The sequence below is a fragment of the Gracilinanus agilis genome, chromosome 1, assembly GCF_016433145.1.
Source record: "Gracilinanus agilis isolate LMUSP501 chromosome 1, AgileGrace, whole genome shotgun sequence".
Taxonomy (NCBI): Eukaryota; Metazoa; Chordata; class Mammalia; order Didelphimorphia; family Didelphidae; genus Gracilinanus; species Gracilinanus agilis.
In genome coordinates this window covers 344687304-344704831 of record NC_058130.1, presented here as the reverse complement: position 1 = coordinate 344704831, position 17528 = coordinate 344687304, and the positions used below count along the sequence as shown (strand labels likewise).

General features: G+C 36.1%; 1 protein-coding gene across 1 annotated transcript in view; it reads left to right on the top strand.

Moving 5' to 3' along the window:
- The window catches only part of DMGDH (dimethylglycine dehydrogenase), a 110958-nt gene that overhangs the window by 52141 nt on the left and 41289 nt on the right, over positions 1–17528 (top strand). The window contains exons 10-13 of the mRNA XM_044680929.1: positions 610–740; positions 2763–2980; positions 5662–5819; positions 10628–10687. Coding sequence (XP_044536864.1) covers positions 610–740; positions 2763–2980; positions 5662–5819; positions 10628–10687 — 567 coding nt within the window. The remainder of the gene's footprint in view (positions 1–609; positions 741–2762; positions 2981–5661; positions 5820–10627; positions 10688–17528) is intronic.

Sequence of the window (17528 nt, the reverse complement as noted above, 5' to 3'; positions counted from 1 at the left end):
AAAACAGCAATTCCCTTTAGCTTATACCATAAGTTTTGTCTCTTTCACATATTTATATTTTTATATAACCAGTACATTATCTTATAGGAAGAGTATATCTCTAGTATCATCAAAGGACTGAATCAAAGTGCTTAATCTGTTTAATCATTAATTTATTAATTTATTCATTCATTCAACAAATGCCTACCATAAGCAATAGAACATCCTAGGTCATATCTAATCTATGAAATGTTCTAGGCTGTGGAAAGATGAAAAGATAAATGCTATTTGGTCTCTGCCCTCAAGGAACTTGTAATATATCAGAGGGAGAATTATGTCCACTTGAAAACAGTATTAATTACTAATAAACTGGTTGTTTAGAATTGCAGACCAATTGTAAAGAGTGGACTATTAAAAATACTCACATTAGAGGACAATTTTGAAATTAATCTTTCCCTGGGTAAGGCTTTAACACATAAAAATTATGATCCAAAGTCATATTAACTAGTTAATAGAGAAGATTAAAGGTCTTTTAATCAGCAACTAGACATTTTACTGATGTTTTATACCAGGAAAACACGATTAGTTTTCCCCTTTACCCAGAGGTAATTATATGTTCCTTTGTTGTAGGTGGGTTTTACAAATATAAGTCACATGTTAACCCCAAGGGGCCGAGTTTATGCTGAATTGACTGTCAGTCAGCAATCTCCAGGAGAGTTCTTATTGGTAACTGGTTCTGGGTCTGAGCTTCATGACCTGAGGCAAGTATGCTTTTTTCTTTTTTTTTTTTTTTTTAACCCTTACCTTCTATCTTAGATTTGATACTGTTAATAGGTTTCAAGGCAGAAGAGCAGTAAGGACTAGGCAATGGGGGTTAAATGACTTGCCTACCATAACACAGCTAGGAAGTATCTGAGGTCACATTTGAACCCAGGATTTTCCATCTCTAGACTTGGCTCTCAATCCACTGTGTTGTCTAGTTGTCCCTGCAAATATGTTCTTAATAAAGTAACTATAGAATCAAGCTTACATGAATGGAGTTCCTCCTTTCTTCTGAACTTCCATGCAACAAAGGTATTATTTTACTTTGTACCTATTATTTCTAAAATCCTTTGACTTTTATTTTATATTTTTTAATGTATCACTCTGGTTTGCTTTTTCATTACCTTTATTTCTCAATATATCCCTCCTGGTCTTATTTTTAAAAACAAACCAATCAAAAACCATTTTTTATTAACCTACTGGGTTCTGGGAAGTATGCTGGGCACTCAAAATGTAAGGCAAGAATGAGTCTGCTATATTAAAATAAAAGATGGAAAAGAATCCATCGGCCAAAAGGAAATGATTAAATCTTGCAGTTTTTTCCTTCTAAAAGAAGATAATACAAATTTAAATATAAGAAGTGTATAGTAATGTCTAGAGCCAACAAGTCACTAAGAACTGGGTTGTATGTATTTCAACCTGGCCAAGTCACTTAAATATTCTGAGACTAACATTCTCTCAAATTAACTGTTAGTCTGAGACTAATTTTTCGGTACAGTTGACTGGTCTGTTATTTTTAGATTAACTCTTTACTCATCTGTAAAATGAGGATAATAATAGCGCTTTCCTCACAGGATTTTTTGTAAAGATCAAATGAAATGATATATGCAGAGCACTATGTGATGTTTAAAGCAATATATTAATTTGAGACATTATTATTCTAAACCACTGCCTTCCCTTTATATGCCTCTTTCTCTTTGGTCCAGGGCTGAATTTAAATTGTTGGCATTTTAGGACAAAGACTAAGCTAAATTCTATCAGATATTTGAACTTTATTGTCATGTAGTGTTTGTTTTCATAACATACCCTAGCATACCTTTGCTGTTATAAATTCTGTTAAGATCATAAGTTCTGTAGTGGTATAGCTAAGACCGGGGGGGGGGGGGACTGTCATAGATTAGCTCTATGTGGAGAAGGTCATCTCATGATATAGAATTCAGAAGCCCCATGGAGTATGCAATAGCTATTACAATAAAGTTTTCCCTACCAGGACAGCCAGCAAAACACTAGAAGCTTATCAAATGTAGAAGTCTTCCAAGCTTTTACAGCTTTGTTCCCTGGGCCAGAACAATTATGCATCAGCTTCTAAGAAGTATTCATGACTCAAAGTAGTGGCGGAAGCTTCACCTTATGGAAGAGAAGCCTTCCTGGAAATTTGGCCTTAAAATAAAATTTAAGAAATCACTGTTTAAAAGAACCTTATGTTAAAACGAATTGTTCCCAATTTTTGGCAGAATAATCCTGAAAAAAATCATCCCCATCTCTATCTTATAAGCCTGAGATTTGCGTATTAGATTTTCTTAAAGAGAAATTGTTATTGTTCAGTTGCTTTCAGTTGTGTCTAACTCTTTGTGACTCCTTTTTGTTTTTTCCCCCCAAAGATACTCAAATGATTTGACTTTCCTTCCCCAGCTCATTTTACAGATGAGGAGATTAAAACCAACAGGGTTAAGTAACTTGCCCAGGGTCACACAACTAGTAAGTGTCCAAGGGCAGATTTGAACTCAGGAGGATGAATCTCCTGAATTTAGGCTCAACACTCTATCCACTGTACCACCAAGTTGCCCCTAAATGTTCATCAGTCTTTTGGAATCATGGTTGATCAATGATCAACCAGATTTCTTAAGGAAAATTGTCTGTTTTTAATACCACTCTATAAATGAAACCTCAAGAAAATAATATTGTGGAATCCTTTGCCCAGGAAAGACTTTTAACAAAATATTTTCTTATTCAAAATACAGATGGATTGAAGAAGAGATTGCGAAAGGTGAATATAATGTGGAGATTGAAAATATTACAGATAAGCTTGGAGTCCTTGGAGTTGCAGGACCCTCAGCAAGAAAAGTCCTTCAAAAACTGACCTCTGCTGATCTTAGCAATGATGCATTCAAATTCCTCCAATCTAAGCCTTTAACAATTTCTAACATTCCTGTTACTGCTATTAGGATATCCTATACAGGTGAGAGTTTGGGACCAACCCAAGACTATTTGTTCGTTTTTTAGGATCAAAGCTAAGCTAGTTATATCTGATATTTGAACTTTATTATCATGTATGGAGTGTTTGTTTTTATAACACATTATGGTCATATTAATTAAAATTAAAATCTTATGGAATCTAATGAGATGATAGTTATCTATCATCTTTCTACACAGACATATGTATTGTTATTACACATATACACATATCTAATATCTACATGTGTATACACAGGAAATCTCTCTTAGAAGGCCATCCAAAGCAGCTTTTCCTCTCACCCAAACTTTATTATAATTCTAGATGCTCAGTCATCAGATTGTCAGTCATCAGCATCCCGTTGATGTTCCAGGCCAACATCTCATCACCAGCTCAACAGAAAAAGAAAAATTAGGGGAAAAGATAGCTATGGGATTGTCGTTACATGGGGGAGGAGTGGCATACTTTACATGTAAGAGTACCCCTTCCTCTCAGATCACTAGAGATGATTTCCAATTTATTCTCCTGTGCTCTGGGACTATTCTCTGGAGTTCTTAAACTGGGGTCTGTGGATATTTCAAAGGTTCATAGACTTGAATTAGAGAAAATGAAATCTTTATTTCAATATAACTGTATTTTATTTAATTTTATGAATTTTATTTAATGCACTTAAAATATTATTCTGAGGAGTTCATAGGCTTTACCAGGTTTCCAAAAGGATCCATGACACAAAAAGGGTAAAGAACTTGATATTTTAAACCTTTCAGATATCTCCTAGGGGCAATCTTGTATAATAGAAAGAAAGATGAATTTGGGGTGAGAAAGCCTGGACTTGAGCCATCTATGTAGTAGCAAGTCTCTTAATGTCTCTAGGCCTCAATTTCCTCATCTGATAAATGGGGAAAATAATATTTGCAATATCCAATTCATGAAACAGTTGTGAGGTTTAAATGAGGTGATGTTATGTAGGCAAAAAATATGTATACAATGTTATCCATGTGGAAGGATTTGCTTAGTGTCTCTGCTATGACTGTTACCAAAAAAGCTACAATATTATTTATTAATTATTAATCACCATCAACCAAGCAATTAATTATTTAATTACTTTGTATTTATTAATTATTCAGAGGAATAAGGAACTAAAAAAAAAAACCATGGATAATTGAAATGTACAGCTTGTCACTGTGTAATTAGAATTTGCTCCCTAGGACTCTCTCTCCCAGCATCCCATTTACGTATCTACATCACATAACTAACATAGGGAAGATATAAGTTTTGTGTAGCTCTGCCCTCTCACTCTTCTTCCCCGAATGCAGCTATGGAGGCTGGAGGGAGACCTTGGCAGGAAAGTTTACTCACGTGGTCATACTTAAGCTTTGTACTTCTATCTTTTCTTCTACTTCAAGTGATTGCTAATAAATATTGTAAAATATAATACTTGGAATTATTGTATTTTAATTTAAATTTTACATCACCAAGCCCAACTTTAACCATAAGGGGGATTTTCCCATACACATTGGGGCATATGCTTTATATTGACCAGAAGGCAAAAAATGAGAATGTGATTGTTAACTTCTCAGAGCTGCTAGTAAGTGTCTGAGGCCAGATTTGAACTCAGGAAGATGAGATTTTTCTGGCTTCAGGTCTGGCACTTTATCCACTCTGTCACTAAACTGAATTGCTCCAGTTTATTTCTATTGTGCAGGGACCAAAAAGACCTGGTGTGCAGGTTATACCTGAGCAAGCCACTAGATGGTCCACCAAGCCTTAAGCTACCAGTGGAAATAATTTTGCATGCATGGTAAAGGGTTTGATTTAATCCTCAATTTTTTCTCCTTCACTGCCAACCTTGTCTTGGGGCTCTTTTCTCCTACAAGAAATTATACAAATTTAAGTATAAAAAGTATATTGTAATGTTTAGAGCATGAAGTTGGCAAGAGCTGGGTTGAAATGCTAGAGTCCTTTTATAGTGTAGAAAGTACAAGTTTAAAACTCCATTGGACCCATAGTTTATCCAAATAAGATCTGAATGCTTAAAGCCCCCAACCCTCTCTTGTCATTGTCATTGTTTAGTCATTTCAATCATATCTGACTTTTTGTGATCCCATTTAGGATTTTCTTAGCAAAGATACTGGAGCAGTTTGCCATTTCTTTCTCCAGCTCATTTTACAGATGAGGAAACTGAGGCCAAGAGAGTTAAGTGTCTTCCTGAGGGTCATACAGCTAATAAGTATTTGAATCCAGATTTGAACTCAGGAAGATGAGGTTTCCTGACTTCAGGTTTGGTGTTCTATCCACTAAGCCACTTAGTGACCCCAACTGTATATGTAGTGTGTATGTGTGTATACATTTATTTTTATATTTTTATATTTTATTTTTTATTTTATATATACATATATTTTTATATTTTACATATATTATATGTATTATATATTTTACATTTTACAGTTTTACATATATATGAGTGTATATATGTTATGTAGTATCTTACCTAAGCACATGTCTAGGAATACTTTGGAATCAGGTTTTGCTGTAGTTTGTCCAAAACACGCTTTCTAAAAAGTCAACAGCTTATTGCATAAGTAGACTCTCTCCCTTTGTTTTATGGATTTCTAGCTAATATATGTTAGAATCAGTGACCTTTGTTGCTCCATGATGATTGCTTGATAATGGTGAGTTTATTTCAGGTGAACTGGGCTGGGAGCTCTACCACAGACAAGAAGATTCTGCCACTCTCTATGGAGCAATCATGGAAGCAGGCCAGGAGGAAGGAATTGACAATTTCGGAACTTATGCAATGAATGCTTTAAGAATGGAAAAAGCTTTCAGGGCCTGGGGGTCAGAGGTTGGAAATTCTAATAACTTTGCATATACATAGCTATTAAACATGAATTTTTTATTGTTTTATTTATGTTCTCCCTAGGATAAGCTTTGCTAATATTAAAGTTGATTCTAGCTCCAATAGGACTGACAGCATAATTTAATTATTGTAGGAATTTAGTAATTAGGGAAATGATCCTTTCCTCTAAAGCAGTGATTCCCAAAGTGGGTGCCACTGCCCCCTGGTGGGTGCTTCAGTGATCCAGGAGAGTGGTGATGGCCACAGGTGCATTTATCTTTCCTATTAATTGCTATTAAAATTATTAAAAAATTAATTTCCAGGGGGCTAAGTAATATTTTTTCTGGAAAGGGGGCGGTAAGCCAAAAAATTTGGGGAACCACTGATCTAAAGGTAAGTAGAGTTTTCCAGTAAAGTCTCACGTTAATGTTTCATCAGGCTATGGGGATGGCCCTAGATTCTCAAAGGTTAGGTTTATGGAGCTCTGGTAGATCATACCAAGTCAGGAATGAATCAGGGATAGGTCTTTCAACGGACTGTATGTATTTTGGCAGAAGACCCCCCCCCCCCCAACTAAGACAAAGAAGCTCTTTACCAGTTGGCTGTAGGATGTTAACAGTATTCAGCCACAATTCTCAACCACTAATTTACTAAAGTAATGGAGAGTTTCTGGTCTGTATCAGTACCCACAATATTGAAACTAGTGGTCCTTGGAGTTTTGAAGTAAGATACAATGGTACACTGATAAAGAGTTGATTGATTTTAGATGACTTAAACACTACTCCCTGGTGATTGGATATTAACAGATAACAGAGAGAAGACAGAACCCATCTCATGTTGATTCTGATTCAAAGAGGAATCAGAAACTGGAAAGCACACAACAGTAATAGTTAAGCGAATCAAAGCTCATGCTAGGTATAAGGATAATGAAAGCTGCTGTAAGTGACCCCCGAGGCTCCAGGATTTGATGAATGACATTCTAAGCTCTTCTGAAAGAGCTTGAGGATGTAATTGTAATCTTTGAGAAGTCAATGAAAAGATGGAGAGGTTCCAAAAGAATTTTTTTTTTCAACCTGAAGCTATGATTTCATTGGTGCAAAGAACTTCCAGTGCGGAGACTTTCTATCTGGACATAGATTGGCATCTAACTTGTAGTCTTAAAGAGCTGGTGACCTAAGTCACCTAACTAACTCCTCAGTCACAAGGGTGACCTAAGATACATACTAGTTGTGTGATCTTGGGCAAGTCACTTCACCCTGTTGGCTCAGTTTCCACTGGTAAAAAATGAACTAGAGAAGGAAATGGCAAATTACTCCAGCATCTTTTCCAGGAAAACCCCATAAAATGTCAGACACATCTGAAACAATTGAACAAAAACAAAAACAAAATAATCTCATCAGCTGAGGGAACTTCCATATGGAAATGCCATCTACCAATTTAAATGAAAAAAGTATATGTAATTTTTGAAAAAGTTACCTAGGGCACTGTAAAGATACTTGGGTGCCCATATTTGCACAGCTAGTATTTGTCATTGGCAAGACTATGAACCAAGGTCTTCCAGACTCCAAGATCAATCCTCTATCTATTATTCCATTATGTCTCTTACCAGAATGATGGAGGTGAGCAAATATAATCTGAATTTTCCAGCTCGATGAGTTTGACACTGATTCCCAGCAAAATTCTAGAGTAGAATAGTGAGCATATATGAACATTTAGCTAAGGACATGCTAGTCCCAGCAAGTCAGCACAGGTTCACTAAGAATAGGTCATACCTAATTTTCCTCATGCCTAGGAAAATGCTTTGTCAACTGAAAGTCCCTATTATTTCTTCACAAGGCTATTTTAATGGTAGATCAGAGGAATACCAAAGACAAGAGTGCATCTTGATTTCAACCAGGGATCTGACAAAGTCCCTCATTATATCCTTGGGGAGAAGTTGGTGGAATGTGGGTTGGAGTTTAAAACTGGTTGAGTAACTATGAGTGAAGAAGGTTGAGAAATGGAATAATGATAGCTGAAGAAGGTTTTCCTACTGTGGGTAGCATGATTTTGTTCTTGGTCCCATCCAGTCTGACAACTTTATCGGTAGCTTAAATGAAGACATACATATTAAATCTGCAAATAACAAAAATCTAAGAAGGATATTTAATATGTTGGATGAAAGAATCAGGATTCAAAAAGACCTTAAAAGAAAACAAAAACAAACAAAAAAAACAGACCAAACTAGCAATGTCAAATTTAATAGATATAAATGTGTCGTCTTGCTTCCCCTCAAATCAACTTTCCTCTAACAAAAGTTTCCCCCAAATGTCATAAGCAGGCTTGTGAATTATTAAGCTTCTCAGAATTGAGCTGTGAAAGCAGAATCAGAGTGACAATCTGTCAGGGATATTGAGAGAGGATTCCTGCCCCATCCTGGGGAGAAGGTTGGACTAAATGACCTACAGGACTTTCCCATCTCTAGCATGCCATGATTTCAGTCTTCTCTCTTTGGTTTGTCAGAGATGATCTCCAGAAGGCTTTGAAAGGAGGAAGTCATTTGCTCAAGAAGTATTTATTAAACACCAATTATGTGCCAGGCTTGGTACTGAGGATCATTAAAAGAGGGTGGGCCCTGAAGATGAATTTGACCACATTGCAGTTTGCTGAGGGCTGGCCCTGAACCCAGAGGCTCTAGAACCACTCCCTCTAGCGTTCATGTTTTGTAAGTTAACAGCAAGTCAACAAACAGTCAATCAACAATTATTTAAGCAACTGCTGTGTGCCAGGTGATATGCTAAGGCAAAAATAGTCCCTGCCCTCAAGGAGCTCACAACTTAATGCAGCAGGCATCCTAAGGAATCTCTTCAGAGCTACTCCTGAAATACCACCAAGTGTGGATGACTTAAGGGATTTCTATAGTCTCCATTGTCTACTTCTAGACTTCTAGTTAGGCTGAGGATATTATTTTGTTATATATGTATATATATAAAATATACCATATGCCATATATGGTGTGTATACATGTAGGATACCATAAATGCCATATTATTTATGCTACAAAGTATATAATTAACATACTAAATCAACAATATTTTGTTAACTAATTAATAATCCAAATAAACAATAACACATATATTTTATAATTAATTTTATAACATGTATTACCATATTATATATTATTACTATATAATTATAATTATTATTAATTATATATATTACTAAAGGTCTTTATTTTGATGTTAAAAAGAGAAGACAATGTTCATTTAGACTCCAAGATTTTAAGCCATCAGGGCAGGCTTGCTTATGAACTTCCAAAGACACATTTACCCATACTGATTTTATCTTTGAAGAACAAAGAGTCTCCATTCCTATCCATCTTCATTTTTTTAAAGTGTTTTCTGTCCTAACATTTAACCCAGAGAAAAAGTAGAGTGAGAGAGAAAACTACCTCAGCGCAAGCTCAGAGACAAAGTCTGAGCATCAAAAATTAAAATTACAAATCCTTAATTTTTTGTTCAAAATCTTACTGTGGCCTAGCCTGTCACACCCTCATTCTTCTGTCTGTTATGCTCTCCCTCTTCTCTACCTTTTCCCAAACTCGGTAACCTTTAAATTCCCCTGTAGTACTAGAGGGCCATCTAGTGTTAACTCTAGCAATCAATCTTTTTTCTTCCCTGGACGCTTTGATGCAAAAACTTTAAATGTACAAATCTCTTTAGAACATCTTTAGTGAGATCTGATTTAGCAGTGGATCCAGATTTCATGTATCATTCAAAGAATTGATATATTTTGGGTATTTATAAATTTTATGGAGCATGATTTTTTTTTTCTCCTCAAAAGCTTGATTGTTCTTAGGACAGTCTGAAAGTCTCAAATCCTTGAATCATAGTAAAAAGGTCTTTTCAGGTCTCATCCATGGTTCTGAATGTAGGTCATATCTTAGGATGCTATGATTCTGTTCTCCAAATATGACTTCTAAAATAAGAGCATTCTTTATCATAATGTGCTTAGAAAAATGATGATAAAGAAAATGGCAAAGATGTTGGAATCAAGATTGATTTAAAAAACACAACAACAACAAATAAAATAACCTTATTTGAATGGAGAGAAAAACATTTCAGAGAAATTTTCATTTTTCACTTTTGTGGAAAAATTTTAGTGTTACACATGTATGTTTTGAATTAATCTCAGTTCAGTAGTATGGTCTATAGTTGGGGTCTAATAGATATTAGCTTTAGACCTAGTTTCAAATATTAGTATAACCTAAGTCCTTGCTTTTTTTTTTTCAAAGGACTTGGGATTTTTCTTTTTCTCTTCTCCTTTTATGTGCTCTACAGGGAAGCAATTTCCATTTTCACCATTCCATTTTACCTTTAACTTCTCCTTATTCTAGACTTCTAATAAAATGAGTCAATATCTTTTCATTAGTTATTTATATCCCTGAAATAGTATAAAAGGAATTACATAAAGATATATAAATGGAATATGTATTTTAGAGATCTGTATTTAAGTCAAGAATAGTCCTATGTACTTTATGCAGCATATACTTTATATGTCAAATAAAATTCAATAAGAATAGAAATTTAAAAGTAAATCTTCCATCTTTTCAGTTATGCAATGACAGCCATATGTTGAAAAGCTACATTCTCTTTCTATTTTTAATTGAAACAGTTATTAGAAATTCATCTTCATTTGAAATCTGCCTTTTTAAAACTCAAAGGCAAAATGGAGAATTGATGGGGGGTTAAAGGAAAAAAGTTATAAAAAATAGAGTTTAAAAATGATTTTACAATCTTTTCAATTTTAAAATGTCTTTTTTCTTTTTTTCATAGATGAATTGTGATACAAATCCTCTGGAAGCTGGGCTAGACCATTTTATAAAGTTAAATAAGGTAAGTCTGCATTCTGAAGTATTTGTTATATTTCAGATTTTGGGGTGAAATTTTGTAATAATAATAATAATTACTATTATGATTTTATATGTGTTTGAGGGAGAAAATATTCAGGGTCTTGTGTAGTATTGACTTTAGATCCAGGTTCAAGTAAAAGTATTACTTAAGGTCTTCTAGAGACAGTTAAACTTTTACACCAAAGCTATCATGCTCTTCTATTCTTTTTTCAGATGTAATTAATTTTTCATTTTATCATCATCTTAAAAAAAACTTACCCTTGCCTTCTGTTTTAGAATCAATACTAATTATCTGTTCCAAGACAGAAGAGCTATAAAGGCTAGGCAATTGGGGTTAAGTGACTTGCTTAAGGTCACATAGCTAGGAAGTATCTGAGGTCATATTTGAACCCAGAATTTCCCATCTCCAGTCCTAGCTCTCTTCCCAGAGTCGCTTTACTTCCCCTATCACCTTACTAAGAACATTATAACAGGCTGTGCTCAGATTTTTAGAAGTCATATTTGGAAAATGGACTCATAGCATCTCATATGTGGCTTATATTCAGACCCACAGATGAGCCCTGAACAGAAAATCCTTTTACTTTGATTTAAGGATTAATTCATCAATTTTAATTGGCAACTTTAATCACAATTGTTACAGAAGTGAGCCCTCTGAATCCAATTTTTGATTCAGCAAAGCTCATCTCCTAGAATCGGGTACCCTGAGATTATTTGTTGTCTAATAAGTGTCTAGTAAGTCATTGCTATCTGCCAAAAATGGAGCTGGAAGCTGAGGACACCAAGTCAAATATGCCTTCCCTCAGAAAGCTCATAGTCTATTACAACATTGAACTGTTTCACATTCATTTTTATTCGTTATTTATTTTTAAATTCATTTTATTTTATTAATTTATTTTTGTCTCTTATTCATTATTCAAATTAGATATCAACTCACACTGTCACAATCTTACTTGTGATATCAAACTGATAATTCCATTGCTTCTAGAGCAGTGATGGGCAACCATTTGAGCTTGGTGTGTCAAAATTCACCAAAAAAACGGGCATAAGTCGGGTGATGTGTCACTTCGAGAAATAAACCATAATTTTGAAATATTTTTAGTTTAAATCAGTGATGGGCAAACTTTTTATTTGAATTTTTTATTTTTTAGAAAAAATTTTCCCATGGTTACATGATTCATGTTCTTGCTCTCTCTCCCCCCACCCTGCCTCCACCAACTCCCAGTAGCCGACGTACATTTCCACTTGTTCCTTCCTGTGTCATTGATCAAGATCTATTTCCATATTATTGATAATTGTTCTAGGGTGGTCATTAAGAGTCTACATCCCCAATTATGCTCACATCAACCCATGTGTTCAAGCAGATGTTTTTCTTCTCTATTTCCACTCCTGTAGTTCTTCCTCTGAATGTGGGTAGTGTTCTTTTCCATAAATCCCTTAGAATTGTCCTGGATCATTGCATTGCTGCTAGTAGAGAAGTCCATTATGTTCAATTTTACCACAGTATATCAGTCTCTGTGTACAATGTTCTCTGGAACTGCTCCTTTCACTCTGCATCAATTCCTGGAGGTCTTTACAGTTCACATGGAATTCCTCCAGTTTATCATTCCTTTGAGCACAATAGTATTCCATCACTAGCAGATACTACAATTTGTTCAGCCATTCCCCAATTGATGGGCATACCGTCATTTTCCAGTTTTTTGCCACCGCAAAAAGCGCTACTATGAATATTTTTGTACAAGTCTTTTTATCTATGATCTCTTTAGGGTACAAACCCAGCAATGGTATGGCTGGACCAAAGGGCAGGCAGTCTTTTAGCGCTCTTTGGGCATAGTTCCAAATGGGCAAACTTTTTAAAGAGGGGGCCAAAGGAAAGGAAATGCTCATCTGTCAGTCTGTTTCTAAGGCAACTCTTTTAAAGTTTCATTGTATTGTATCCTACTCATTGTATTCTTCAGATTAGGAATAATGTCACTGGGCCAAATAGAGCATTTCAGGGGGCCACATCTGGCTTGCGAGCTGTATTTTGCCCATCACTGATTTAAATAACAAAAATGTATAATTGTAACATATAAATATTTAATAAACCAAAATAGATAAATTAATATAGGTAGAACTGTCATCTATATTGCACAGAGTGTCTACGCTACACTACAACAAATGTTTCATCCTCAGCATGTGGCCCCATACTTCTCTGAATGTGGCCGCATGCAACTGTGTGCCATCAAAAATGGCTACATGTGTCATAGGTTTGCCATTATCGTTCTAGAGGTTCATGTTGACTTGTGAGTAAGGAACATTAAGGTTAAGTCTGTGGGCAAGAAGAAAAATTATAGGATGATTATGTGGATGATTACAGTTTCCATTTTGTATCTTAGTAAACACTACAGTCAATGGTTGTTGTTCATTAGTGTCTTGACTCTTCATGATGCCATATGGGGGTTTTTTGGAAGAGATACTGGAGTGGTTTGCCATTTCCTTCTCTAGCTCATTTTACAGAGGAGGAAACTGAGGCAAACAGGACTAGCTCAGGGTTACACAGCTAGTAAAGTATCTAAAGCTGGATTTGAACTTAGGTTTTCCGGACTCCAGGCCCCACAATCTATTCACCGTACCACCTAGCTTCACATCATTTTAAGATGCTTTGTTTTTGTTGTTGTTGTTTGTTTTGCTTTTTGTTTTTGGCAGGAAGGCCAGACCTAAGATTTCGTTCTATAACCAAGGCATGGGGTCTGTAATTTATAGTCTTGTAGTTGCCAGGAGCCTTGAGAAGTTAATTGACTTAATGAAAGTCAAGTCTTCCTAACTCTGAGTTCAGCTCTCTTTAAGAAAGGGGTTCTCAAAATTTTCCAGTTCTTGTACTCTCTTTAATTTCAGGAAACTTTCCTGAACCCATTATTCAATATGAAAGTCAGTTCTAGAATGTATCCTGTATATAAAATAAACTAACTAAATAAAACTGTATATAAAAAAAAAGCTAAAAAAAATTAAGGTAAAGGCAACTAGATGGCTCAGTGGATAGAGGGCCTGGCCTGGAGATGAGAGGTCCTGGGTTCAAAATCTGACCTCAGATACTTTTTACCTGTGTGACCCTGGGGAAGTCATTTAACCCCTTTTACCTAGCCTTTGCCCATCTGTCTTAGAGTTGCTACTAAGACAAAAAGTAAGGAATAATTAATATTTCATAAAGAAAAATTGATTTTGGCGCATCATTTTTTATTTATAATATTTTAGTAGAATAATATCATTATTTACCAAATACTCCTGAGCTTCTTTGACAAGTTTCTTATATCCCTGGTTGTAAATCAAGCATTAAGAAATATTTAGCATGGTGGCCGCTAGATGGCTTATTGCAGTGATGGGCAAACTTTTTTTTGGTATTTTTATTTTATTTTATTTTTAAATTTTTTATTTTGAATATTTTCCCCTAGTTACATATTTCATGTTCTTTCCCTCTCCCCCAAACTTCCCTAAACTCCCTTAGCTGACACACAATTCCACTGGGTTTTACATGTATCATTGATCAAGACCTAATTCCATATTATTGATAGTTGGACTAGAGTTACTGTTTAGTGTCTACATCCCCAATAATATCCCCATCAGCCCATGTGTTCAAGCCGTTGTTTTTCTTCTGTGTTTCTCCTCCCACAGTTCTTCCTCTGAATGTGGCTAGTTTTCTTTGATGGGCAAACTTTTTAAAGAGGGAGCCAAAGGAAAGGAAATGCTCATCTGTCAGTCTGTTTCTAAGGCAACTCTTTGGAAGTTTCATTGTATTGTATCCTACTCATTGTATTTGTCAGATTAGGAATAATGTCCAGTGGCTGGAAAGAACATTTCAGCCCTCCCCCCCACCCCACCCCCAATCTGGCCCGCAGGCAGTAGTTTGCCCATCACTGGCTCAGTGGATTGAGAGCCAGGTCTAGAAATGGGAGGTCCTAAATTCAAATCTGACCTCAGACACTTCTCAGTTGTGTGACCCTGGGCAAGTCCCTTAACCCCCATTGCCTAACCCTTACCTCTCTTCTACCTTGGAACCAATACCCAGTATTGCTTGAGACAGAAGATAAGGGTTTAAAAGAAGTGTTATGGTGAACAAGATACACTTCATTTACCCCAAGTCCCTCTTTTCTAGGCCATTGCCTTCCTCTCCCCATATCCTACTTATTGAGTACATTTGCATCTTTTTATCTCTTTTTTTTCTGAATATTTTCTTGTTTCCACAGACCTTCTAGGAAATAGTTAATTGAGAACCTTTCATTTATATGCTCTCAGGCTTCAGCATAGAATAAGCATCAGTTCTAGCCCAGTCCAAAGCAGCATGAGAAACCACTCATAACTGAAGGGTTTGCCAGCCGTCACAACTGTTGTGGAAGGGAATACACGGAGTGAAACTTGATTCAACAAATCCTTTCTCCTCAGTCCCCAAAACTTAGCCTCCTTGTTCTTTTTCAAATACAACATTCCATCCGCCATCTCTATAGATAGCAGTACATTGGCTCTTTCCCATGCTTGGGATGCTCTCTGTCTCTCTGTCTCTGTTTCTGTCTCTGTCTCTGTCTCTGTCTCTGTCTCTGTCTCTGTCTCTCTCTCTCTGTCTCTCTCTCTCTCTCTCTCTCTCTCTTTGTCTTTGTCTCTCTGTTTCTCTCTGTCTCTATCTTTGTTTCTGTCTCTTCATCTCTCTGTCTCTCTCTCTTTCTCTTCCTCCCTCCTCACTTTCTAACCCTCTTAGCTTCCTTGGAGACTTGGCTCAACTCTCTTCTCGTACCAGAGGCCTTTCCTGGTCCCTCTAGCTTCCATGCCTTCCCTTCAGATATTAGCTCCAGTCTACCCTACACATATCCCATATAGACCTCATCATTTGCAAATTGTCTCCTCCATTAAAATGTGAGCTTCTTGCGGGGCCTGGGCTATTTTTGCCTTCCTTTCTCCCTAGGGAGAAAGGTACAGTTCCTGGTCCATGGTAAGCATGTGAATTAATGCTTATTGATCGATTGGTTCATTGGTATAAACCCAGAAGCAGTGGTCCTGCTGCTTTCCAATCGAGTGTGTCTAATTCTACCACGGACCAGTGGGCATTGCCTCAGAGGCGGGAAAGTAGTTTTAAATAAATGAATGGTGCCATAGTTAAAGGGGCAAGGGCAGTAGGGGCCAGCAGCTGTTGCTCAGGGTCCTTATTAGTGTGCATAGAAGAAATTGTCCTGCCTTTGGAGCTTACACACTAAAGGCCGTGTTCAAATCCTGTGTAACTCTGGAAAGACAAGTGTATAAATGGGGCCAAGTGACCTTTTATGGGCCCCAGCACCAATCACCAAATGCAGCTTGAGGATATTAACATAAAACATGTATATTTATGACATTAGGCACTAGGAAAATGAAGCTCCTGAAGAGTTTTAAAGGGAACATGTTTCTGGGCATTTTTTTTCCATGCCTTTTATTTTTATGACGTACCATCTGCCCTAAGACTGGAGAAAGCAGGTGCAGGTGATTGGTTCAGGCCCTGGTGGCAGATTGCTCTTCCCCGTAACAGAAGTCTTGGTTTAGTGGTTAAAATGAAGAACAAAAATGGCCTCCCACTTGAAAGCACTAAAGTTATCATGGGGGCCACCAAATGTAGATACATGACTCATGCTTTTTGCTTCACTACTTGAGTATTATTGTTTGGGGATTAAAGCAAGGATAAATTTTCTCTTTCTTCCTATTATAATTGGGCATAAAACACCCTTTGTAATTATAAACAGGTGCAGATTGCATATTTATTAGTCCTTTTAAATTATTTCATCAACTAAGAAGAGCACAAAGCTCCATTAATCGTTTAATAGATAATAGTTTTGGCTTACAGGTCACTTGTATGCTTTATACGTTACTGGTTTCCTTTTTGAGCAGAGTTGAACTTTACTAATAAAAATAATGACTGGCATTTAGCACTTTAAGTTTGCAAACTGCTTTATGCACATTATCTCATTTAGACCTCAAAATATTTTGAGGTGAATGCTTTGGAGAGTGGGAGGAGGGGCAATAGGGACCAAGCTTGTGACTTTATTCATATAAGGAAGTCCAGGTGAGGAGACTCTCTTTACCAAAGCAGATCCATGGCTTGTGACTTTAGACTATTTCCCATTCACTTGCCCAGGTCAGTGTCTGTATCAGCTGTGAGACTTTGGCTCAGGCTCTCCTACCTCCAGAGCCAAAAAGTCTCTCTAGGTGCTATTGTTATATCTCTTTTAAAGATAAGGCAAGCAAGCTTTGGAGAATTTGTGTTGGCTGGTCATCTAGCCTGTTAAACTGTAAATTCCTTGAGTCAGGGGACTGTTTTTTTTTTCCCCAAAAAAACATAGAATGTTCTTAATAAATGCTATTGGTTGATTTACCCCTTGTTACAAAGCTAGTACATGTCAGAGGAAAGACTTGAAATTAGGTCTCTCCTATCTCGAAGTCCATCCCTCTTTCTCCTGAAATATTGCTCATTCATGTGATTCATTTGAAATGCCTAGACCCTGCAAAGTTAAACATGCCAGTCATTTTAACTGTGAGTGTATATTGCCTTGTCACTGAATCAGGGTAGCAGATTTCAAAAGCAGAGTTTGGTGGGTACAATTATACACATATATTTACAAATATATATACAATATATTTACAATATATTTATATGTATTTATACAAATAGATATACAATACAATATATATACAAATATATATACAATATATTTACATATATTATACATATATACTTACTCTGATGTATCTGTAACTTTGGTTTGAGTCTTCCCTCACGCTCAGATTGCAGCCCCTTTGCTATTTTGTAGATAGTTTTCTTAATTTATTATATT